This window comes from Pomacea canaliculata, linkage group LG4, assembly GCF_003073045.1.
Source record: "Pomacea canaliculata isolate SZHN2017 linkage group LG4, ASM307304v1, whole genome shotgun sequence".
Lineage (NCBI taxonomy): Eukaryota > Metazoa > Mollusca > Gastropoda > Architaenioglossa > Ampullariidae > Pomacea > Pomacea canaliculata.
Genome location: NC_037593.1, coordinates 8,757,985 through 8,785,308, shown reverse-complemented (window position 1 = coordinate 8,785,308; position 27,324 = coordinate 8,757,985). Strand labels below are relative to the sequence as shown.

Sequence of the window (27,324 nt, the reverse complement as noted above, 5' to 3'; positions counted from 1 at the left end):
TCAATGTCAAATCGTTCGAGTGGTTCAGATCTCGTCTCGGGACACTGTGACACCTGTCCGCAGGGCTAGGGGTTTTTCTCCGGTTTCCTCCCACTTCCTCTCCTCCCAGAGTGCAAAATCACCTCAAGGTGGAAGCACGTTCCTACTAATAACTAAATAAACCAACCAACAATTAAATTTGCTGTTGGTGACACCGAATGTGTCTGTCTGAATTTGCACGAGTCAGAGTAAAGGTCCGTTTCATGATCGTCAAAGGTAGAACATGTAGATGTATGTGAAGGCAGGAGGAATACTCAGTCCCAGTTTTTAAAAAAAATATATATACAGTATTATATACCACAGACCACGTGACACAGACCTCGCCTACCTATGGCAAGGGAGGCTAATTCCAAGCGATCAAGCAGACGACAATTTCAGCGCGAGACCCAGACTGGTAGAACAGGTTTTCAATTCACGGCCTGCATAACTTGTACCCGGTCTGGCTGTTTCGGGATGACCACGGCGGGTTTTGCTAATTTTAGACACATGTTGTTGCTAGAATTCGAGTTGGGAAGGGTGGGTTCTGGTCTGGGTTCGGCTGATAGATCAGTTGTACAATCTGAGAGCCGCGAGAGACTGGCAGATCTTTGGTGTCCACATGTCAGCCTGACAGCATCACATAGGTTCACAGTACTGCTCGACTTTTCAAAGGTATGTCTCAGTAAAATACATTCCAACCAACTTGTCAAGGGGCAATACAAAATGATTCCCAACAAGTTTAGAAAATGGTTGTAGTCATTGGCTTTCACTGTATTTGATGATTAGTTCATCTAATTAATATAATAATACTATAGAGTACTTTAGTAGCACCAATAGTTTGTACCTACAGTAGTTTTGGCTAATGACGGAATACTTTTAAACATGAACCGTTTTTAACTGAAGAAAGCTGCCACTCAAACTTCAGACTACTATCAGTGGTTATAGGACTGTGAGGAATATGATGACAGTAATTAAAAATAATATAATTATAATACCAAAGTCAAAACTTCTAAGTGGGACAACTAGATTTCTAAAACAATGATTTTAAAATTTTTTTAGTTTGTAAAAGCTCTCACTGCTGTGGTTTGTCATTTTTTCCTTTTGCTGTATAAAAATCAAATTTCCAGATCGGAAGATAATGTAGAAGTTAGTTAGTTGTTAAAAGAAAATATGAAAAATGCTTTTTGTATTTTAAGTCAGCAACTATTTCAATGACAAAAATTATGGTATAGTCATCAAAACAGATAAAGAAAAATCTACACTTTGTGCAATATATGTATTGGAAACACATTTGAACTCTTACCGTTGTAAATATAAAATTCTACAATGAAAGCACAGTTACTTTTTATTGCTCTATATTTGGATAGCTACAAGTTTACATATAAAAAAGTAATTTGATTTCTTTTAAATATATTATTATTTGATATATTTACTATATGATGATATAATATTGATTTTGCTGAAATAAGAAGTGCTGTACATGGAGTGGTGGTGACTGATGATGTAGCAGCCCATTGCAGTCCCCATCAAACTCCATGAACTCACATGTAAACTCTCTCTGCTGACATTACTGTCACTGCTGTCACAGATCTCAAGATGTGGAGAGGTGTGCTGCTTATGGTGCTGTTCCTTGCACCAGACCTCTCACATGGTCAGCTGACACTGCAGCAGGCAACATGTGATGCATCTCGAAGGAGAGTAGATGTGCACATGTCTGGTGCTAATGTTGTGCTGGGAGGACTTTTTGCCATCAGTGAGACTGGAGCTAAGGGTCAAGGTTGTGGTCTTCCCAGCAAAGGTTTGAGGCTAGTTTTTTCTCTTTCTGTTCTATCTCTGTCTTTTTCTCTTCCATACCCTTTTTTTCATCTCCCTTATATATAAATATATGTGGGTTGTGTGTGTGTGAGAGAGAGATAGAGCATGTACAGATTCCATGAAAAAGCACTTGAGTATTAATAATAATAACAAACATAGCGCATAATCATGCTCATGAAGGTGCATGCTTTCAGCACTTAAGACAAATAGAAAACATGGACAGAATTCTAGTATTATCAAACCTGAGTAGGAAATTTCTAACGCAATTTTCTCAAAAGCAGCAGTAACATTTTAAAAGACCAGATTATCATCAAGGATCGACCACATGACTATTTGGGCTGTTGATGTATTTCTTTGTAATCACAATTTTGCTAATCTTGTAAATTTATTAGCTACGTTTTTGTTAAAACCAAGAAGAGACACAAGATAGGGTAATGCTAACTGCCACATAACTCTCTTGTTTGCAGCATCATGCTGTCTGTCACTCACATTCTTATGGGGTACCCATTAAAATTATTACTTCAAATGTTGCTCTGTGTAGTAGATTTTTGCCCTCAGTTGGAACCACACTCTGTTTTATGTATAAGGTAATGCTTTGCTGGTTTTTTAAAATTATAAATAATGGAATCTGTATAACCAATGAGGATATGCTCTGGTGAACATAAATTTATATGGCATTATGCATTTTACTTCTTCATGTGTTTATTTTATGAAGAGGATTAATTGTCATCTAAAATGCATTGTCATTAGGGTTTTTGTTTTGGTCCAGATCTGATGCAATCTTTTGAAGCAGCTCGCTGGTTTCTCACCCTCCTTAACAGCTATAATAATGGAGTGGGTTATGTACCAGGTATTAAATTCGGTAAGTTATATGTGGTAGGGAGTTGTATGAAATGTATCATGATGTAATATTAAATGCAACATGAATGCATGTATCATCTTATCTCAGACCTTTCAGATTGTTCGTTTGTGTGCCCCTCATGATTTAAATTTAATATCTCTAAATCTGCATGTACTGCATAGTACTACTAGCTTACAGATTTCAGTTGTAGCGTTTTGCATAGTTATGTCTCTTAATCAAAAAGCTATTAAATTTGTGCAGTTGCTTGCATCCTTTTTTCATTATTTTTATTATTGAATTATTTTAGGTATGCAAGCATTTGACACGTGCACCCTGGAAGGAAATGCACTACAGTCATTTGAAACTTTCTACCCCAAATCCTCATCAGCGCAGTCATACTGTACACTCCTGAATTCTCCCTACAAGCTGGGTACGCAGTTAATAAAATGTATAGGAATGCATGCTGTGCTGTTGTGCATGTGTGCATGCGTATATGGCTATGGTGGTGGTCATGTTGTATTTCACCATGTTTTTGTGAAAATAATTTATAAACTGTATTACAATTTGTGCATTGTAATTAGTGTGTAAGTTTTAAGGAACTTTCAGTCATGAAGACAATGTGTGAGGTATCAAAACTAAAAGCATTTAAGTCTGAAAACAGATTTCTCAAGTAATATCTTCTGTCTTTCTATAAAGAAAGTAAATATTGCATCATGACCTTTAATTTCTTCTTATTTTGTTTCGTGCACCTAAGGTTTTGTGGGTCCCATGACAACGTGGGAATCTGAGGCAGTGGCAACAAGGGCTGCAGATCTTCCTGCCTCTGTTGTCTCAATGCGAAGTGCTGCTCCAAGTCTCAGCAACAAGAATATGTACCCAACCTTCCTGAGAACTGATCAGTCCGCAACTACGTACGCTAGGGTAAATAGGAAAGTTTATTGTTGGAAGGCTTTTATTGTTGTAGGGGGAGGTAATTTATGATGTCAGAATGTTAATAGAGGGACATATAGAAAGGTTGTTAGGGTTCCTTACTAGCACTTTTATGCACTTAATGCAGTATTTAAGTTATTCTTTGTGTTATCAGAGCTTAGCAATATGCAAACAACAAATGTTTTAAGAAGCAAGGCCTTTCTTGCTTTGTAAATATATTAGGATGATTCGATCTATTGATGTTTTGTTCACTTCAGGCATTGGCAAGTCTGTTAAAGTCGCTGCAATGGGAAAAGATCATCATTGTCTATACTGAAGATAGCTACGGCATGGAAGGCTATACACAGATTCTTCAGGCAGCTTATGAGGCTGGAATCTGCGTTACTGCTGCAATCTCAGTACCACATGATGGGACAGTTGCAGACCATCAAGCTAAACTGAAAAACATTGGAACTCTTGATACTACAGCTGCTGTTTATTATGGAGCAACATCAGATGCATTAATCAGTTTACAGGTAATCAGCAAAAATAGCTTTTTCTGGTATGTTTCATTTGTGAGTGTTTGTTGAAATAACAAAACCATAAAGGTATTTAGCATAATAGTTTTACTCTACACTGGGCATTCATTCTCATTAACTTAAGCATTACATAAAGTTACAAGTAGATGTATATTTATATGAAATTTTTATTACTATAGGCAGAGTAGTATAAGCAGAACATGCAAATCTCTTTAGAAAGGCCTGATTTATGATTTTTTTTCTCTATAAAATCATGAAGAAAACTATAGAATATGATTTTTACTTCTTAAATAAAACCTAAAACATTTTACTAAAGGTATTATAAAAATTACTGAGTTTTGATTTTTGTTTTGTTGTTTCCCTCCACAGGCTTTGCAATCTGTGAGCAACATCAACAACATAAAGTGGGTGTTTGGTCAGCTGGATCTTCAAATGGACATTTCTTCCTATATTGCAGGGCAGGGTGCCATTGTTGGGATGTCTAGTTCTGTAACAATTGATACCTTCCAAGATCATTTTATTAACTTAGATCCAAAAAACCCACCAGCACAAAATCCTTGGTTCCAAGACTGGTACATGAATACCTTCCAGTGTAGACTGGATAATAATGTGAATTATGAACCATACAGGTAAGAACTATCCATTGTTTTGGTGTTTGTTTGGTTTTTTGGTTTGTTTGTTTGTTTGTTTGTTTTTTGTAGTATGGTGATGATTTTAGCAATATCCACAAGTTAGCTTAAAATGGATTTCTGCCTCAAGCTCATCGTGTTCAAAAGGGAAGTAATTGAGGTTTGTGCATTCAGAGATGTAGCATGAAGCTGTATTATATGCAATAGACATCTGGTTGTAAGTTGTTCTATTTAAATTATTAATGTTCAGAGAGCCTATGATTATGCATTACTTGCTAATAATAGCATTTCTTACAAAGTACATTTTTGAAACTATAGATCATTTGCATCTTGATGTACCAGGATGCGAGGCATAAGCAACTTCTTTTCATGCACAAAGTGTCAGTAAAAGTTTCAGTCGCTTACAGAAACAAGAATTATAAATGTTAATTCAACATAGCCTAGGAACATAAACCATGAGAATGCAAAAAGTGCTCCACTAATTTCTCATATGAAGAAAACAGTAAGCTCTCAATTATTGTTTAATAACTACACATAAGTTAGCAGAAGATGAATATTTATTTATTGAGATTTTACAATTTTTTGTTTCCACCACAGAAATTTTCAGCTCTGTGTAGACCAGACAGCAGCCCAAAGACGTGCATCATTTCGACAGAGTCAGTATGTGGAAACAACAGTTAATGCCATAATGGCTTATGCTGAAACTGTCAGGAGTATTTGTACCACAAACGGTTGTCCCCAGTTGGCTTCAGTGAGCCCCTCTGCATTTCATTCTCAGCTAAGCACACTTAATTTCACCTATCCTGGTACTTTCAGTGTTGCTGCACTTCGTGGTCGACGCATTGCATTTGATATGAATGGAGACCTTATATCTTCAGGATACACTTTCTACAACTTTAACAGCCGAAGTGGAAGCTATGCTTTTGAGCAGGTGAGCTTTGTTCAGTCTCATACCATGCTGATGGCTGAGGATTTTTATGTTTGTAAAATTTAGAGATGGTTGGGGAGGGGAGTTGTGTTGTGTAGTGACAATGATAGAGGCCTAAGACTCCTAAAGTTTGCACAGAGTCATTGATTCCCCTTAGTCAATACTCTACACCCTCACAAAAAATCGAGGACAGCAACTTCGCCTTCATTGGATGGATTGGTCCACAAACCAAATTTACTTCATTCTGGTGCCTAGGTGCCTTAAATCCAGCACCAACAAGGCCAAGACAAAAGCCATATCCAGATGCTGTCATAGGTAGCAACATGACCTTGTCTTAACAAGCCTGAAGCTGAGAATAAAGAGCCACTCAAACATCCCCCGAATTTGCTTTATAGATGCAAGACCCAAACGTGGAAATTGTGAGGACCCAAGTTGGAGGTAGATTAATTGCAAGGGTCTTGGTGGACTGTGATGTAGACACTCTTGCTAGAAACATCAGAGAGGTGGTACTGTCAACAGCCTAGGGAGTACTAGAACATCAAAAGAAGCATCCAAGATGTTGAATACTGCATATTGACATTTGGCATCAGTCAAGGATGAATTTTATCACCTGTGCTGTTCAACATCTTTTAGGAGAACATTATGCACAAAACCTTCCATGACCATCAGTGGAAGGTTGATTTGCATCCTACACTTTGCAGACGGCATTGATCTGATAGCAGGCAGTAATAGAGCTCCAAGACCTTACCAACAGACAGTTTGAATTTATATGGAATGGAGACCAGCACTGATAAAAGTGTGAATTCATGGTTATTGGAAACAGCAAAGCAGTTATCTACATGAATGTAGTATGCCTCAAAGAGGTGCATGAACACCTAAAGATGACAACTCCAAGACAAATATCTGCATCAAGATCATGGCAGCAACAGCAGCAAGGCCAGGTCATGGTATGACACAGCCATAACATCAGATTTATTACAAAGTACAATCTGTACACATCTCTTGTAGTACCAACTTTGGCTTAGAGATCTGAAATGTGAATTTTGCTAATGGATACAAAGAATCTAGGCATTTGAGAACAAGTGCTTGAAGAGGCTGGCCCAGAACTCGTACAGGGAACATAAGATCAATGAGGTTTTTTTTTTTTACAAAACATTGTCACCACACTTGTAAGACACCTCAATAATTAAACATCGTGAACTTGTCTGGTTAGGTTCAAGACAGCAGTGAGTGGCAGGTCTTGTCAGCTGCCATGTCTAGCCATGTACTCACCTCAATGACTGGCACCAGCCAAGGGATGAATGCCTAATGGATGACTGATGCTGATGCCTGAGAGTTAAATTCTTTTTCTAAAGTATATGCAGTAAAATCTGGAATTGGGGTTGTTTACATTGTATATTCGTTGGCATGTCAGATAGAATTAAGAAGTCACTTCCATTTTGCGGAGCATTTCACAGGATCTCAGATTTGTTCTTTTAAGGTTGAGGTACATAATTACAAGAAAGTGCCATAGGTATATATTACTGAAGTCATATTACTATATAGCTTTGTAGTAATATCCTTTCTACTTCAGACTGACTTTGTTTGGAGAAAATTGTGCTGAGTTATGTGTTAAGGTTTAAAGTTTCATCATATTTATCCATGAAATAGATTATTAGATTAGATTATTGCCCGTTATGCCGGTCGGCACGTAGGGCAGCGACAAAGGTCCTCCACTTTTGCCTGTCCTGGGCTAGACTCCCCACAGTACCCCAGCTGAGGTTTAGGGTCTTCATGTCTGCCTCCACAGTTCGGCGCCAGGTGATCTTGGGCCGACCTCGCTTGCGTTTTCCTTCTGGCGTCCAGTGTAAGGCAGTTTTTATGATGGAGTTGCTCCCGCCTCGGAGGACGTGACCAATCCAGCGCCATCGCTTCTTCAACAGGATGGTGGCCATACTCTCCTGCCCACACTTATCCATGAAAACTAGGGAAATAAACTAACATTTATTTAGCTAGCCCTGATTCCTCATTAACTTTCTAAATTAACTAATAGACTTACATAATCACTGAAGAGCTTTTTGTATGGTTTCTGCAACATTGATTTTTCTTGGGTATGCTGTTCCTTCTCTGCGCATGGCACCTGTTTACAGGGACAGATGCCTTCCCATGATGTAGCCTTAGTCACTGGCTCAGCATAAAAGACCAGTACCCCTTCCCTCTCTGCAGTACCATGAATCAATTTTATATTTCAGTTTGCAACATACAGCAGCGGTAGCTTGCAGATGACCACAACACCCATTTTCAACAAGAATACTAACACAGTGTCTGCTACTTCCCTGTGCCCCACCACTGGCTGCACTAGCTGCCTTCACCCAGTGCAAGATGTGACACTCGCTTACAAAACTGGAGACATTGTTGTTGCTGCACTCGTCAATGCCCATGAACCTGATGCTGGAGGGCTTGGATGTGGGAAGGCAATCCCTGATCAGTTGATAGATGCTGTTGCTGCACGGTATGCTGTCACAAAGTCTGCAGCTGCATCTGGTCTCAGTGCAAGAAAAGTGTCTGTGGGCTACCTCATTGTGGATGTCTGTCCAGGTATGCAGTCTTGCTTGTACATTTCAGATAACTCTTTGGTGTAAAGCACGATGTCTATATCTTAGTATCTTCCAAAATATCTCAGTATTGAGCTTCAATCATATGAAAGCAGTCTTACAAAACTTCAGTTAATGTTTGTAACAATATTTTTCTTTTTTTTTTCAGGGAAAGAAGTGGCTGAGACCTTTTTATCTAACCTGCTAGGTGGCTTCAAACTCTATGTTAATGAGCAAGGCATCATTATCAACCCCAGCAACATTGTAGCATTTATTGATATCACTGATGGCAACACAGCTTTGAGTATTTCTCCTATTTTAGCCAAAATGGGGATCCCAGAGATCCGGATAATGTCCTCAAGCTCCAGCGATCTTTATAATGAAAAATATCCTCTGTTGTCATCAGCAGTTCCTTCTGAGGAAGTTCTCCACACAACTATAGCTCAAATGCTGTCATTACTCCAATGGTCATATGTACAGGTATGTGCAGAGTTACCATGAGATAGAAACAACTTTGCAGTGTATCCAACACATCAGTCCCTGATGCTACGTAGGGCTGGGCTAGTCACACAAGAACACAACAAAGATAGAAATTGCCACACAACTGTAGATTTTATTCAGAGCTTCACTTGATGGCTGGCCTGCCTTCTCCTCACTGTCACTTCCAAACCCAAAAGCCTCCCACAACTTCAAGCCTGCACTACTTGCTATTCATTTTCCCCATTGTTATTACTTTAGTCTTCACACTAGCACTCCATTTGTAGACATAGCATTAATGCCAGCATTTATTCTGCTTAGCAGAATTTTGTAGCAATTTTCAGAAAGGAGTTACTGTGTTAGTGTAACAGAGGAGATATGGGGAAGTTAACTAGTCTCCCACTTCTCACAAGTCAGCACTGTTGTGGGTCGACCTCTTTAATCTTGTGTCAGTTGCTGGTTCCTGCAAGGGCATAACATATAGTCTTCATATACACATATACAGTCTTCATATACATGTATACAGTCTTTCATCAAGCTACTCAATGAGGTGCTGCTCCCATCCCTAGCCTCTTTTGCTGACTGACTCCCCTGACTAAAAGCTTCCACCCTTTGTCCTCATACCCCTGAATTTGCTTGAATCTTCTCAAAGATACCCTTGCTACCTTCCATTGTAGCCATGTCTTCAGGTGAGCACAGGGTCGCTGGACATCCAACACCTTCCTCATTGTGCCATCTGTTGTCCGCACTTGTGTGCTAGCGTGTGTATGTGTGTGTCACTAGATATCCTCTACCACATTGGAATTAAGGCAGCAAGTAGATTTTGACAATTGAAAAAACCATCTTGAAAAATGAATCCTTTGTGTGGAAAAAATTGTTAGACAATTAAGTAGTAATCTGAATTTTGCATTTGTCTTTTGTAGCATATTAATATTTCTCTTCTCAGATCATTTCTGATGCCAGTGGCAGTTACTACAGAGCTGCAGAGAACTTCCGAAAAGTGGCCAGTCGCTTTAGTATTTGTGTAGCTCTGTGGTCTACCTTTAGTAATGACTTGAGTACCACAGTCTCTCGCATGGCACAGATCAAGGTATGAGGCTATAGACAAATGACATCCCAACACAGTGTATCTGGGCAAAGAATATAATATAATTTAAAATATTTTTTTTAATGTTATTGGAACCACATTGTTGCTTTTCTGGGGGATGAAAGATGAGTCAAGTGTTTGAATTTTGAAAGCTAAACTTCATTTTAAAGTTTTTTAATTTTGAGCCGGAACTAGACATAGCCATTTGTTCCTTTAATAAATGGGTTAACCCCTTATATTTTGTGTTCATTTGCAGGGCATAGAACAAAAATTATCAGATGTATTTGATAGTTAAGAAAATGTCAAATCTTACAAAATGTCAAAAAAAGCTGAATATGAAGACTTTTGTTTTTCAAAATTAATGGATGTATATTTTATCACACAGAATGCACCAGTGGTGGTTGTCTTTGGAAGCAGCCAAAAACTGCGTTCTCTACTTGCACAATTACGGGCAGCTCATGCTCAGAATACCCTAACATTTGTGGCGGGCAATGAAATGTGGGGAAGGTCTCAAGACTTTACTGGGGAATACTTTCAAGATGCTGCAGGATCCCTAACTATCAAATTAGCAGCCTCAGATGACAGCGGTTTTAATAGCAACCTTCAAGGAATGAAACTAGAAGATGTCTCTGCTGATGTCTTCTTAACAGAATGGTTTCAGCAAAAGTTAGGTTGTGCACTCAACTCTAACAGCATGGGCCATTATAACAAAATCTGCAGCAGTTCTGATAAGGTGGACTTTTTCTATCAGAGCTATGCTCCATACATTATAAACGCTGTCAACATGGTCGCAGCAGCAGTCAACTCAGCCTTGCAGAGCATCTGCCCAACTGTCACTGGGATCTGCTCAGCATTTAGGACAGCCAATGTTCGTCAACGAATAGGAAACTATGTCAAGAGTGCAAGCGGTAGTTTTCAGATGAAAAATGGAGAGGGTATTAGTGACCTAGCGTTCTATAACATCAAAAATGGTATCTTTACAAAGGTAAGTTCATCCATTTCTTTCTTTCTGTCTTACTCTTTGATGTATTAGTTCATTTTCTGGTACTTGTGTCTAAAAAGTTCCTGGGCTCAGAGCAAAGGTGCCAGTCCTAGATTGAAAGTGATTCTTTCTCATTTGCTTCTAATATGCATGTATGCTCCTCCACCTTCCCCTTCCACACATATATAATCTCTCTTTCTTCCCCACCCCCCACACCACCACTTGAGATTGCTATAAAGAAGACAGTTCTGGCTACAATGAGGATTTTAAGTTTTGATTTAAAGGTAAAAGACATTTACGGCTAAATGTTGAATTTAGCCTGCTTTAAAGGCAAGTAAACTGTTAACAGGTTGGAGAGTTTGACACTATCAACCGCCGCCTCATGACCCTGAATACTGTCGACATCAGAAGTGCAACAGGTGCTGTAGCAAATACTGTAACATTCAGCTGCACAGGTCGGTGCCTGGAGTGCCAGTATGTCTACCTGTACCAGGATTTTGCTTTTACACCTGGTGATTGGCTGGTGGCCGGCACCTTCTCCATTAGTCAGCCAGGCCCTGAGGGTCAGAGACCATATGTTTGTGGGAATGTTCGCACTACCAATGGGTTCTTGTACAGTGCAGCTATGATGTATGCCATCAATCGTATCAACAGGTATGGTCATTTTAAGTATATCTTTTGCTGAGCTGTACAATTAATTGTTTTAAGCTTTGGCAGTTTTAGAGGATCCTTTTCCAAATCATGGTTAAACTTATTAGTGTTCCTATTTAAGATAATACTAGAACTTTGTTTTTCTAGCATACTGCTGAAACATTGCATGTATACACTTTCTTTATTGTCCTTAGTGGCAGTGCTCCAGTAAAACTAAGGAACATCACCTTAGGTGGCCTTGCCATGGATCACTGCAACAACGAACGTCGTGCTTTTGCCCAGGTCTCAGACATCTACTCTGGCCTGCTGCAGATGGTCTGGGAGCAGGATGGAACAACTGTAGGTGCATCCTTTATCCTGATAAAAAAAGTGTTGTTTTCAAACAATTTGTAATTAACTTCATTGAAGCATTGATGAAACACTTCCATGATGTTCAATATCTACTGAGTTCATGGTCCTTGTTTTATAGAGGTATTTGTAGATGAATGTAAAGTTTTCTCCATTATAATATGTTACTGGTGGCTTCAAAGTAAAAAAAATGCTTTGTAGAAGAGATGTCAACATACATCTTCTATGCAGAGCAAAGTTCAAATTGTTGTTGAGAGAATATCCTATGAGAGCTAAAGACAGATTTCAGGGGGTGAGGGCCGAGAGAGGGACAGAGAGCAAGGGAAAGAGAATGGGAATCAAGAAAGTTGCTTGTACCACCGTAGTTTTTAGCTTTCCCTTGAAAAATTGTATTCCCATTGCTGATTAAGAGCTGTCAACCTGTCAAAGCCAGAAGAAACATAAAAAGTACAAGTGTTTAACTATTTTGCTCTGCTGATGCCACACATAAATAAGCTTGACTCAAAGGAGGTGACAAACCAAAAGTTGACAATAATATGACAGCTGGAAGAGTAAGTGACAAAATTTAACCTAGGCAAACATGGATAGTCTAGCTCGTAAGAACTTTCAGGGTATATAACTCTATAGAGAATATATTGTGCTTTGAATTCAGTGGTTCTATGCCTAAAAAGAAGATAGTTGAATAGAAAAATGTCAAACTAAGTGCATCTGCCAACAACAGCTGTTCATCAGCAACAAGCATTCAGACCCTTTTGAAACTGGCTTTGTACTTATGTTAGATTGACTTAATCATAACCGAGACATCCATGTTGGTTCCTTTCCATGTGCAGCAAAGAAATCTGATGGGTAGCACACAGCAGTTTGCTCCAAACCATATCCTGGCATGGTTGACAGATAACACCGCCAGTAGTATGGAAGCTGCTGAAATTCTGCAGCCTCTGAAAATCCCAATCGTCAGTCCATCAGCCACATCTACATCTTTGAAGGACAATCCTACCTTTTTTCGCACAGTTCAAGGTGATGATACAATAGCTCTGGCCATAATAAGGATATGCAAACAACTTGGCATCCGCTACATTCAGGTATCTAGTTTCTGCCTCCTCTTTTGCTAAGTGTGGAATGGGAAGTGATAAAATGTCAAAAACATCAAAAACAAAAACAAAATATGACATAAACAGTGACAAAAGACAGATTATGCAGATGCAGAATATGAAGGAGACCACTTTTATTATCTGCCCATTTAGTTGTGGTAGTGGTTGCATGTATCCAGATGTCAATATTGATAAATAGATAAAATTTGCAAGCTGAAAGTTTTTTATATTCTGCACACCTTAGTAATTATGTTTTCCTGCATTTATAAATGAGTTGCTATGATGCATTATGTTAATACAATCTTGCAGGTGGTGCACTCTGGTGATGACTATGGCCGCTCTGGTTTAGCTACGCTGACCAGCATTGCACATCGTGAGAAAGTGTGCATTTTCAGCTCAGCAGCAATGATGCAAGCTTCTGATGCCAACAGTGTAGCTAGAAATGTTAGTCTAGCTGCAACAAAGGTTGTTGTGTTGTACATGGGCACAAATCTAATGTCTGCTTTTCTTGAGGTAAATTTTTCATTGCCTTGTATTGTTTCAACATTTTCCGCATTTGTTTATCTAGCTTTGCTTTAAAAAGTATTTGAATCTAGCATCAGATAAAATAATTTGCATAACTCCATAAGAGCACCAGTTTGAACTTGACAGTAAACACATAAGTGCAGTGAATTCATAAGAGAATTTATTAACATTGAATAGAATTTATTAAATTACTTTATTCCAGGCTGCTGCCCAGCTCCCAAACACCCAGCGCCTGACATTAATATCACCAGAACCCTTGACAGAGAAAGTGACAGGCATTGGCAGTAACCTTACCAACATGCTGACGCTACAGCTTCGCAATTCTACTTTGTCTGACTTCAACACTTTTATTAACTCTTTGGATCAGAACAGTAACAACCCATTTTATGCACGCTACTACATGAAAATTCAAGGCTGCAATCTTCCTGGTTATAATATGTATCCAACTAACTGTGGTGCCACTCCACAGCCTTTGAGTTACTCTCAGGGCAGCTATGTTTTGTCTACAGTCAATGCAGTCTACGCTGTAGCATCTGCTCTGGATGCTACTCTGAGAGAGTTTTGCGGACAGTCTTATTACAAAGTGTGTTCAAGCTTTCTACAGTCTGCAAACACCAGTGAAAGATTCACAGAAAATTTGAAAGTAGTTTCATTTATGGATCCCAGCAGTTTCACGTTCATGTTCCTTGAGCGGGAAGGAAATGTCATCTATGATGTCCTGAGATTCACTGGAAACAGCTATCAAAAAGTAAGTAAATGATCTTGCTGCTTGTCTTACATGCAATCTTCTCCTTTCTCCCCCATCCAACCCTGCAGTACTTGTCTCCCCTTATTTATCCTTTCTTCTCCTACTGTTTTAGTGTCTAACTTATATAGCCTGTCCTCTCCCCCTGTCTTTTTATCTTTTTCTGAAAAAACACACACACACATTCAGTTTAGATAAAAGGAACTCATAAACTTTAACAAATTTTGCAGCAGATGGTATGCACAGACTGAATCTCTCAAATAGATAATAATCACTTGCTCATCATCTGCTGCAGTTAGGTTGTTAAAAAAATTCCACATGAAAAGGAAATTACATTTTTACTCATGGCTTTGGTTTTTACCTTTGTCATTGGTTACAGGTAGGAAGCTTTGGCAGCTCCTCTCTGACTCTTGACAGTGGTGTATCCACTTTTTACTCAGGAGTGCAGTCTTCTTGTCAGGACAAGTGTGATGTATGTGTCTTTAATGATCTCACATTTTCTTACACTCCTGGAGACATCTACTTAGGAGGTAATAGTGAGCTTATTTTGTGTTGCTGGTATATCAGTTCCTTGTGAGACTACAAGAAGATTTGCTTTTTCTTTTCATTGCGCTTCTTTCCGTCTGTTAGGGATTAAAGCTTATTGGGATTTGTAATAATAATAAAGATTTATATAGCGAATACTCACACTCATAAGTAACATGCTCTTAGTGCTTAAAAAAAGAATGAGACATGAACAACATGGACAGCATACGAGGGACAAAAGAATAAACAGCAGTACTGACAACAAATAGAAGACAAACATGGAAAACACAAATAGGAACCAAGTATTGAATAAGAACTGAGAATATCATGATTCTATTCAGGAAGAGAAGTAGAGAAGTAGCAATAAGTGGAAAAAGTGGGGTGAAAAAGGACTGGCATTGTGTGGACTGTGTTTTGGAATATTGCTCAAGAAAGTGGCAGATTTTTAGTGGAGATTTGAAGGATTCAATTGTGAGTAGGTGGTGGGTATGGAAAGGGAGAGAGCTCCATTGGTTCGCTGCACAGTAACTAAAAATCCTGTGGCCACATTTTGTTGTTCTGGTGACAGGAATAGTTAGGAGAGGGTTGGCGCACAAGAACGTAGTTGGCTGGGATATAAAAGTTCAGAGAAGTTGTCAGGACTGGAGCCTACAAAGACATTAAAACAGCACAGATAGTTTGTACTGAATGCAAGAACGGATGGGTAGCCAGTGCAGAAAATGAGGGAGAGGAGTATGACCTGGTCCCATTTGCTAGTGAGGACAGTGAAGATCAGCTGTCATGGGTCGGATCACATCTTGGCTGTTCTGTCTCTGTATCTGACACCTATTACATGGGCAAGAGATTTGTCATGAGGCAGGCTTAACTGCTAGCTCAATGCAAAACACTCATTTCCCTTCCCCCTTAGAGTTTATTGCCTCTACGACCTCTATGTTGCAATGCCCTTTACTCTTTTAGTCATTATGTTTTAAGGATTTGGGAAAATACAAGAATTTGAAATTAATCTATAATGAAGAAAGATATCTGTCTATTTAAAGCACATTTTGGTCGTATTTAACAATGTACCTTTTTGTTTTGATATTGGTCCTAACCTAGTTTAACCTAGTAGTTTAAGTCTCATTATTTTAACAAATCAACCCTTCTTTTTCCAGGTGTATTTGATGTTCATGCACAAGGACAGGGCGTTTTTGAATGTGGCAGTATCAACTTGTTGCATGGCTTTCAGCTGCTAGAGGCCTTCCACTTTGCCCTAGAGCAGGTTAACAAGAAGCAGGGTATTTTTGCTGATATTCTCCATGGCGTACAGCTTGGTGGCATTGGACTAGATGCTTGTGAGAGTCCTATTAACACAGGCTTCATTGTGTCCAATGTCAACAATGGCTTAAACACACTGTCTTGGAATGGAAAGGTGAGAACTGTGAAGGTTGAGAGTAATTGTAGTTTCAGTGTTTTATCTTCCACCTGATGTGATCTATCAAATAGTCTTCAGTGTTTTATCTTCCACCTGATGTGATCTATCAAATAGTCTTCAGTGTTTTATGTTCCACTTGATGTGGCCTGGCAAATGGTTGGTGTGAGAGGTAAATGTAGGAAAATCTAGCATGAAAACAAATTCTTCCATGAAATTTAATGTTACTTAAACTGATATCTAATCTTTGTAAATGATCTATTCGAATGTTTTCTGCTGGAAACTATGTTTAACTTAAAAAAAGTTTTTGAGATGCAAGCATGAAGTATCATTGGTTTGCATTTTGTAGGTTTCCTCCGACACAGTAACCGTCCAAGAGGGATATTTCATGTTCTTATGTTTTTCCTATTTAGTAATGTGATAATTCTATTAGAACACAAGAATAACTTAAAAAGCAATCCCTTTTGTGATTTTTTTCTTTATTACTGAATGATTGCAGGTGATAGACCCAGAGGACATTGATGTTTACATTGGACCATACTCCAGTGACAGTGCTATTTCTCTAGCTCGCATTCTCACAGAACTTCAGCTTCCCCTGATTAGCTATGCAGCAACATCCACCACTCTTCAAGACACACGGCTTTTCCCGTACTTTTACCGTACAGTGCAGGCTGACGACAAACAGGTAACCTCAAAACCTTTGTTATTGAAAATATTCACAAGTTGGCAATGCTGGGATGGTTTCTAATAAAGTACATTCCTTTCTTTTGTGATCCATACTTGAGTTAGTTGCTCATTCAAAAGTTTGAAAAGAGTCTTTTAATACATCAGTAATCACTTATCAATCTTTTTATTTAGTCTCCCATCAAGGATATTCTGATAATGCAAAATTATATCTCTTAGGTTATAAAAGAAGTAAAGACAAATTTGTGCATTAGAGGGGTGCAAAAACTTAGATGAGTGCAAAAGTGTATTTACTACAATAATGTTTCTATTTTATTTTGTTATCTGTCCAGGCCCTTGCCATGTTAAAATATCTGGACCAGAACAACATACGCTATGTACAGCTGCTGTATACAGAGACAAGCTATGGCATACAGGCTGTAGCACAATTTGAGCTTATGATTAAAAAGGATGGATTCCACATCTGTGTTGCACAGAAGGTTCTCTTTCCGGAGACTGGTATTGCATCTGATGAAAGCTCCAACAAAGTAGTTAGCTCACTCTTGGTAAATCCTGTGGCCAATACTGTGGTAATCTTTGCAGACACCAAGTACATCCAGGCTTTTTTGAAGGCAGTGGCACGAAATTCAAAAGCAGCAAGCACTTTCAAGTTTGTTGGCCCCACCACCTGGGGTAACTACCCTGATGTCACTCAGGACATTGTAGGTGTTGCTAGTGATGCAGTGACACTGATGATGGATTTTCAATCTTTAGGTGTAAGTTATTAGAATAGTATTTTGTTACATAAACAATCTTGAAAATGTGTGTGCACTCATGCGCATGCATGTTTTGGATGTGAGTGTGGGTGGATGCACATATTTGTGCTTAAACTGCTTGCATGTGCATGAGGGAAAGAATCCATTAAAACAATGTGTCAACATATCCATCTGTTAAAAAAAGATAGATTAGTAGATAGTAGAAACAGACATGCAACTCTTTGTGACACCATTATTTATAACAGGACTTTGAAGACTATATGCTCCAAAGAAGGCCATCCAATGCCTACAACAATCCTTGGTTTGAAGAGTGGTTTCAAACTGTGCTCAACTGCTACACTGCAGCAGACAATGCAAATACATATCCAGCAATGCTCAGTGGATGAGTCACTGTCTGCAGCATTTTCTGAAGACCATGGGGCTCTACATGTCATTAATGCTGTCTACGCTGCTGCGTTTGCTATTGATGCTACGCTCAAGAAAAAATGTGGTAAGAGGCAGTAAGCTCACAAATATGAAACCCGAAGGTTTTTTTTAAAAAGTCTGTTTACATATGTATTGAGATACCAATAAGAATAAGAAGATTCATATTATTTTGGTTTCTAAATGCACTATGAATACTAGTGCACCACCAAGTACACTTCCTATACCAGTGAACTACCAATGTCACTACTCCTTATTTCATCTCAGTCCAGAACCTAATTTTCTACACTTTATCACATGAGCGCTATATGATGTATACCCAAATATGGGTACTTGAGTGTTCATATTGCATATTACTCCTTTTTGAGTTACCTTTTTCTTGATAAAATATGCATTTGTTTCTGCTTTTTTCTTAATGTCATGAAATCACTTATAATTCTATGCACAATTTTTCATTATACAGGAGAAGGATATTCTGCTGTGTGTGAAGCATTTCGCAACAGCAGGAGCCAGAGGCTGGACATTAACAGCAACCTCGCTAACGTCACTTTTACTGACATGACAGGTGCAACTTTTAAGTTTGTGAACAGAGAAGGAAATAAAGGCTACATCCTGTATAAAGCTGAGATGACAACAACAGGCACTTCTCAAAACTACAACTACTTACGGGTCAGTCAGATATGTGTACTTGAACAGTCATGTGCACATCCTATAATGACTATGTTTTTTTGTGTAAAACAACACATACACATATACACATTTCTGCTTATGAGCAGCTCTTAAAAAAATGAAATATTGTGTAGGAGTTGACACATACAACTTGACCCTCTTTAAAATTCATTCATGTATATATTTCAATCAGTTTCCTCTACAAAGTATTTTATTCCATCATCTTAGGTGTGGAACTCACAATGTCATCATCTTTCTCATTGTCATCAGGAACTACACCCAGCGCTTCTGTATTTTGATGCATGTCTGTTCATAGCATGGTAGACGCTATAGATACTGATTTGAACCTCTTCCTTTGCAGATTGGTAATTATGACAACAATGGAACTCTCACTCTCAAGCCCGGTCTGGCTCCAAGCTACGATGGGAGCTGTAATAGACCTGAAGCATGCGCAGAGTGTCCGACCATTCGTAACCGGGGTGTGCGGTATGCATTAGGTGGAGACCTTCAGGGAGATGTGACACTCATTGGTGTGTTCAATGTGCATAATCAAGGTACCGAGCCTTACCAGTGTGGAACCATTAATATGGATGGATTCCAACAGTTTTTGGCCTTCTTCAATGCTTTTAACACGGTGAGACAGTATTTTTAGTGGTGCAACTCAGCACCTGATTGCAAAGGATAAATAGCACTTCAGCACCTGTGAAAATATTTGCCTGTAAACCAGATTCTCTGTCTTCTGCTCTCATATATGTTTCATCATATAGTGACAGTAGCATGCAGTTTGACTTTAATAAACATTACATCTTGACACAGCTAGAATATGTTATTTTTTTGAAGGATGGTGATGGTGGTTTATGGAAGGGAGGAGGGTAAGCTCCCAAACATCTTACTTCATTATCAAAACTGGAATAGGCTATGATTAATCGATTTATACTTTGTACAACATTTCCAGCTCCTCTTTAAATTAGCCAACTCCATGTGTTCAGTAATCTAAGGGCACTGATTAAGTATTCGATAAAGTATTAAGCTGACTGGTCATGCAAGTTAGTGAAACAGCTGTTGATATTCCTTCCATATTACATCATCTGTTCTTTCCCACGTTATTAAAATAAAATTCTCGCTACAGGTTGCTGAAAAGTCAAGAATCCGGCTGCTGGCTTTGGACACCTGCTCCAACAGTATGCGTGTTGGTCAAGATCTTTATGGTCTCCTGTCTCCTGAGGGCGTTCTTTGCAACTCAGAGTTTGATGTGAAGAACCTTGGGCTTGGCCATGTTGGAGGGGTCCTGGTTGCTGGACAAGATAATACCCTGGCAGCTTCACGCATTCTTGAGCCTTTGAATATCAGCTTTGTGAGCCCAGATGCTGTAACTTTTCTCCTTGATAACCAGAAGTTCCTTGCACGCACAATCTCACCAGAGTCAGCACGGTTCCTTGTACTTTCTGAGTTCTTGAGATTCAGAGGGTAAGAATTCAATACATTCAGTTAGCATTAGCACTCTGAAGTCTTCATGGCATGTAGCCAATTCAGACACCATAGCAAAGTCTATGAGATAAACAATTGGCCAGTCTGGCAGTTTATAACAGAAAAGGGTAAGAGCTAACTTCCCAGTTACTGTGAGTAAATTTACAGATTATCATTCTTCAGGTATTATAAAACTTAGCAATTCATACACGAAATAATTATAGCAGTTTTAGCAAAACTACTCAAATAATTTCTTTACCTACAAACTTGAAACTATAGCTTCATAAGATTTTAACTTCTGAATAATTTAATGACCATTAGATCACATTATTTGTCAATGCTGTGTTTCTGGCACATGAAATAATTTTTGTTTACATATTTCTAATATGTAAATAATGCTATAAAATTATAAATTTGTTGGTTTTGCTTTTGCAGTTGGTCTTATATAAACACAGTATATTTGGGAGATGGAGAAGGGAAGCAGTACTACACCACCTTTTTACAACAGTCACAAAATGCAGGCATATGCGTATCAAGAAGCCTGCAGATCCCAGATGGTGTCACAGATGCAGATGTCCGTAGTTTACTGAGAAATTTGGCTGCTGGTCAAGGTGCCAAGGTTGTAGTGCTTTTTACAGATGTTGTCCTGACACTGAGGATACTGCAGCTTGCTCAAGACCTAGGCATTGCCAGGAATTATGTTTGGGTGTTTGCTGTGGATTATGCAGACCAGATTCAGTCTCTTTTTTCAGGTTCAGGTGGGACAGTTTTTGCATTTATTTCTGCAGCTACAAGCTGTAATAGATAACTGCTTCTTTAATATTAGCTATGTTAGCTCCTTACAAAGGCTCATTATACATGAACAAAATTCACTTGGGTCAACCATGCTAAATATACAGAGCCAGTTCTCCAACCTCTTACTCATCAGAATATCTCATGTTGCCTTGTTTTATAGGTCTGTCATTTCAAGCAATCGTTCTTCAGCAAATGACTCGTGATGTGACCTCATTCAATGAATTTCTGAGCACATTGGAATACAACCTGAACCTTACTGACCGCAATGCAGCACAAGTTCCACAAGTTTGGTTTGAAGACTTTTACCAGGCATATTTTGCATGCCACTTGTCTGGTGCTGTCTATCCACTAAATTATCAAGAGGAATGCAAGTTAAGCCTTAGAATCAACAAAGATACCTTCACACAGAACAGGTTGGGCCACTTTCAATTTGTACATTACTGTCAAATGTGTTTGATCAGTGCATATTTCTAGAAACTTTATGCATTTTACTTCTAGGCTGAAATGTCTTAAATCTGAAAAATTAGTTTACAAGCATTTTTTTTCATCTTGACAGGTTTATACTGAATGTAGTAGCAGCCAGCTATGCCTTAGGTACAGGCATATCATCAGTATTGAAAAATTGTAACAGTGGAGAGAGCCTAGAAGCCTGTTTACAGCGTAGAGGTCAGACACGGCAGACACTTCTTGATGAAGTTCTAAAAACAACTTGGACAATCTCAGATGACACAAGCAAGAACTTTAACATTACACCTGACAGTCCACTTGTTATGAAGTTCAATAATATGCGCTACTGGGACATTGGCTTTGACATAGTCATCTTGAATGTTGAAAATGGTCTCATTCAGGAAAGTCGGGTAAGACCCATTATTGATACTATTTTTGTTTCAGTGGTTTATTTACTTTTTTACATTTTCATTTTTAGATTTTTTTTAAATGAAAGAAATATTTTGGTCTGTCTCAAATATTATTCTTCCACAAAATATGATAAACATTAGACTATTTTAAAATATTTTTTGTAATTGCATAAATGTTTATTGTCTCCTTTTCATGATTATTTGAGGAACAGAACATATATATATATAAATTTGTTCACTAGAATATAATCTGGCAAGCAGTGTATATCTAAATGATCTGCAGACCTGTTGCTTTGGTTGTAAAAAGAACCAAGAATATAGAATGCATTAGTCATATAATAATGTTATTATTTAGAGTGTAAGAGTGAAAAAAATTTTTTTTAGACTAGTTTTCATGTTGGTCTTTAATGGCAGGTGTGGAGGTGGTCTGGTGACAACAGCAGTTTCACATTAACTGGTGCAGGTGACATCCTTCAAGGTATCACCTCTGTGTGCCTTAACAACAGTGGTTGTAGCTGTCAGCAACAAATGGCAGACAGTCAAGCCCAGACAAGTCAGAGCCATGGCCGAACAGATCTACGTAATTACTATGAGTATGATTCTCCTGAAAACAAGAAATATGAGTGGCCAATTTGGGCCATTACAGTGGCAGTGCTGACAAGTGTAGGACTCCTGATCACACTGATTGTATTTGTATATTTGCTTATCTTTTACCCCAACCATGCTGGAACATCTATTCTGGGCTACATGACTATGATTGGCATCATGGGTATTTATATGATCAACTTTGCCTTCTTCGTACATGCCTCTGAAGCTACCTGTGGAGCACGGCGATTTGTTATGGGTGTTGTGTACTCCATTGTCTTTGGTGCACTGCTGGTTAAAGCTGTTGACAACTGGCGCTTTTCTGACTATGAATATGGAAACCACTCATACAGGTATTAGATATAAGTCATACAATGGAACAGAAGCCATCTAAGCAGAATTGTTGTACTTGTTGTAAATGAAAACTTTAAAAAAGATAATGTATTGGTAATGGTTGTGGGTTTTCCAATCAGTTGGATGGGGAATTTTTTTGTAAATGGATGGTACTTTGCTTTCTCATATTTATGTAGAGAATGCAGCCTATAATGAGAGTGTACTTTGCTGACATAGGCAGCATAGATATGAACTGGTTTACAAATTGTGCATATTTAATCTGAACTCACACATGCATGTACACATGTGAAAGACATATTTCTATTTTTCACGAAGCACACTCAGCTACAAATTGCCCCTCGCATCACACCCCTCCACACACACACAAACTCTCTTTCTAGCAGACATTAACTGGAGTACACATGCACGCACACACATCCACATACACAAAATGCCTTAGGTACACTCAATACAAATACTATCAGCTATTATTCAGCTGGAATAAAACAATATCTGTCTAATCTCTCTAAAAATCCTCTTGTCTTTCAACAGAGGACTGACCAGCTCCATAACACTTTTCCTAATTGCTGTGGGAATTGTGCTTGTTCAGTGCATCATTCCTATTGAATGGTTGATCCTTGTTCACCCAACGGCACAAAAGTGGACAGACTCCATGGTGCATGACTACTGGTGGTGTGACCCTTATGATGAGTATGATGTTGGTCTTGTCCTCTCTTTCATATTTGTTATGTTCCTTGTTCTCCTGACTGGAATTTTTGCTGCGCTTGCATGGGACAGTGAAAACAACAACAAAGAATCTCGCTGGATCCTGGCTGCTTCTATAATCACTGCAGGTGAGAGAAAAATAAAGACTAATAATGCCACTGATAATGAGATATCATTAAAAATGAAACCAAATAAAATCTAGTTTACTGAGTGCTTTTTTTGCTTTGCTTAGCAAGCAAAATCGAAAGCAAACTAGTTTTATCATTTGTCCATAGTGTGGAGGCAATATATGGTGGGAGTAAAGTGAAATCTTAAAAAAAAACCTACTTCAGAATTTCAATGCTTAGGTAAATCCATCATGATGTCATTTGTAAGAGTGTCTGAAACAATGAGAGACTCTATATGTTGAAAATAAAATTTTGTTTCTGGCCATCGATATCATGATGCTAATTTGATCCCTGTACTTGACACGGCTGGCGTCTGCTTAAGTCTACCCCTACATCTAACTCTAAATCTTTCTAGTGGTCGTGCATGTGCATGTGGCTAACACAAGTCTTGCAGCCTAGAATACTGAGTGTGAAGGAATGCATGCATGAATGATAGTCATAGACTTTCTTTCAAATGAAATACACAAGCAGAGATGGGGGAATACAGTCAAAAAGTGCACAGAGATCGTGCAAGGATTAATTATCAGGCGTGTCGCTTTTAGCCAGCATTTCCCATTGCTATTATGTTACAGCATGTGGATGATGACTGCATTCAGAGATCATCGCATGTGCAAACTGAAGAATTGTTTGAAATTCGAAACAAGTGTGTGGACTTAAAATGACAGAGAGACTGGAACCTTAGATTCAAAGGCTCACAAGCCATTGAGGTCATAAGTGCCAAGGTCTTATACACCATCATTATTAACACCATTATCCTATTGAAGCACTATACACAGAGCTGAAAATGTTAGTGTTGAAGTGGATGGATATGAACTGAGTGCATCAGTGTTACCAATACCCATTTATATATGTAGACTTTTGGCATTGGATAACGATGTCAACTTACTGCAAAAAAATAAGTGATATGTAACTGTTATCTGGTGTGTTCTTCATGATTTCAGGCTGTTTCTTGGTGTGGATGATTGTGTCAACCAGTGCTGGTCCAGTCTATCGTGACCCTGCCGTTACCATTGGCAATTTAATCAATGCAACATTGCTACTGATTTGCATTCCTCTTCATAAACTTCACCTGCTATGTCAAGCAAAAAGGAACGAAAAGTCTGAACCAATCCCGGGTACATACTTATCATTATTAAAACTCAACGTTTTTATTTTTATTACATCTGCTTACTCAAGGACTTCTCATGACTCTGGATCATCATCATCTTTTTAAATGTTTGTTTTCAGATGAGATGTATCCATACAATGGTGGCTATACAAACCAGTCCTTTGATGGAGATTATGATGCATACGGGGCTAGCGAAAAGCAAGATGATTCATTCTGATGGTTTGTATTATAAGATTAGAATTTAACCCAGAGAGCAATTAGCACCAGCTCTATAAGGAAGCAAGGGTTAAAAACATTGCACAGTAACAATCAGCAATACCATAACATGTATACCCACCACACCAGACAAACCCTAGTACAATAATGATTTAGAATTGGATATGATCTACATTCATTTGCAGGGCTTCTGCTAAGGCTAAATTCTTTGGGGTCCCAGGGACCCCTTCTTCAGATTCTTAAGGGGTCCCTGTTTTTCACCCAACTTTGAAGGGGACCCCATTGACGAAAATTGAAGGGGTCCTCTGAACTTTTAATGCGTACTGTACGCAATTTTTTGCGTAAGCAGAAGCCCTGATTTGCACATGGTAGTGCTCAGAAGTCGCACGACAGAACAATGGACAGCCTCAGTCTGTTAATCCTTCATTAGGCACACAGAATCAGCATCCTGATGAAAGCTAGCAGAACTTTCCCAATAGGATGTGTATCATCATTTTTGAGAGTGCCTGTTGCACCCTCGACAGTCCTACTAACCTTTTTCAGCAGCTGGATACAACTGGATTCAAACTATTCTTGTCCTTCACTAGTAAATTGTAGTAAAAACAAATGAATGAGAAGGACAGCACCCAGTCTGGAACTATAGATGAAACATGCTCATCTGGTGACCTCTGAGGTTGAATATTTAGCTAAATGATCCAGCTTTGCTTCAGGCCTGGGCTGCTTATTTGTTCGGGGTTTTCTTTATATCTCCTTTCCTAAGCCTGTCAGGCACATTGGTAAGTTTATGCCATAGGGATTGGCATACTTTACTTCAGAGCTGGACGGTGCTGGTTCATAGTCCCCTCCAGCAAGTGACTTGAAAAAGAAATTTTTGAGGCTTTAGAAGCTTTATTTTCTCTATTTTTAAGAAAATGTTAGTGATTGGAGGTTTTATATTTGTTCCAGAGCCTTATAATTCTTGGATTACTCCTGCTGCTGGCAGTTTATTAAGGAAACAAAGTTACTGAGGTGTGAGGCTATTGAAGCAATAGTCTGTTTATTTTTTCCTGCAAAAAATTTGAGTTTGTTAAGTGCCTGCTTATTTATAAGCAACACAAAATGAAAAAAAAACCTGCATGCATGGTGTGAGCAAAAGTGTGGGTGTGTGTGCATGCATGTAGAGGTGCTCATCTTGGTGAACATTTTTTTTCTGATTGCGCTATTGAAGTGCCATGGCTCTAGATATTATAGCCAAATGGTGGACAGTTTTTAAAAGATGAGTTATGATTGTTGCTATTTTTTATTACAGACAGCACAATTGATCTACCTATTCTGAAAATTAGTTTGTTACAAGAAATTATGAGCAGTGCAGAAAAAGACTCATGTAGGTGTGATAGATGTTCACAGGAGTTTCCACAGTTGTACAAAGAATAACATGTCAGACCTTTAATCCATGATCTATCAATCTAACTTTTTTTAGTTTTGTTTGCCTTTATCTCAGCAAGAATGAACTCATCATTACTATTTATTTCTGAACTGAAACAGTTAAATCTTTAGAGGCTTCACATCCTAGAGAATGCTTTAACTACTGAAAATATGTCATTTGCAAGTTTTTCACTTAAGTCTGTGCTTTTATCTTTTTTTTTTTTTTTTTTTTTTTTTTTAATTAAAATTAATTGACAATACTTCAGCACTGCTTCCACAGTTACTTTAATCACCACTATTATCATATACAACTGTTGAAGTTTCAGTTGTTCAACTCATTAGATTTGGATAAAAAAGGGATTGCTTTTTGTTGTTGGTGGTATTTTCTTCAGTGATTAGATGACTGTATGTATATAGCTACTCTACCTGTGAAAGGATTATTTTTACAACAAAATAAAATACATTTTTCAGTGTTGCATTTGTTTGGTCTTTGACTATGACTGTCATCATCTTTACAGTTCTCGTCTTTGTACAAATGTGTCAGCATGTTTAAAATGGCGAAAATATGTCTTGGATCAAATGTTAAAAGTTTTTTCTTTGAATGAAGGGCTACAAAGGGTAAAAGTATAACTTTTCGTACAATGATTCTGCAGAAACCTTCACTATGAACAGTCATTTAGCAAGCATTTTGCCGACATTACATGATTCAGTGTAATCACTGAGCAAGTCAAAAACATCCTAAACTACCATCTCAATCATATAAATCCGCAGACAAATGCGTATATACACACTATTGTTCACTCTTACATAGTTGAAAGACGTACTGGCCCATATATTTTCAACATTTAAATTAGTTGACGAATCAGTCATTGCGCGTTCTATAATTACTGAATGAATTACACAGCTATAGAATCAATTCTATAATTATAGCAGGAATTGTATGGCTGTAAAATGTGTTTTTATTGAATATATATATAGCTAGTGTGAGAAACAAACACCAAAAAAATCCCCAGTGAGCTGCAGTTGTGCCTCAGTCACATATAT

At 38.3% G+C, this 27,324-nt stretch overlaps 1 protein-coding gene across 1 annotated transcript; it reads left to right on the top strand.

The window, feature by feature from the left end:
• The first annotated feature begins 423 nt into the window (after positions 1-423).
• On the top strand, positions 424-26,755 carry LOC112561500. The gene is given in 34 exon segments (XM_025234034.1): positions 424-690; positions 1,607-1,816; positions 2,603-2,695; positions 2,982-3,104; positions 3,429-3,595; positions 3,862-4,119; positions 4,492-4,751; positions 5,349-5,682; positions 7,911-8,256; positions 8,422-8,732; positions 9,676-9,819; positions 10,202-10,801; positions 11,148-11,452; positions 11,644-11,788; positions 12,628-12,879; positions 13,198-13,401; positions 13,616-14,161; positions 14,538-14,688; positions 15,835-16,091; positions 16,591-16,776; positions 17,108-17,530; positions 17,776-17,903; positions 17,905-18,020; positions 18,417-18,622; positions 18,984-19,256; positions 19,752-20,089; positions 20,525-20,847; positions 21,045-21,297; positions 21,441-21,741; positions 22,156-22,679; positions 23,212-23,513; positions 24,494-24,667; positions 24,780-24,879; positions 25,822-26,755. Coding segments are annotated over 32 exon segments (8,343 nt in total). The 5' UTR covers positions 424-690; positions 1,607-1,614; the 3' UTR covers positions 24,878-24,879; positions 25,822-26,755.
• The last annotated feature ends 569 nt before the right edge of the window (positions 26,756-27,324 follow it).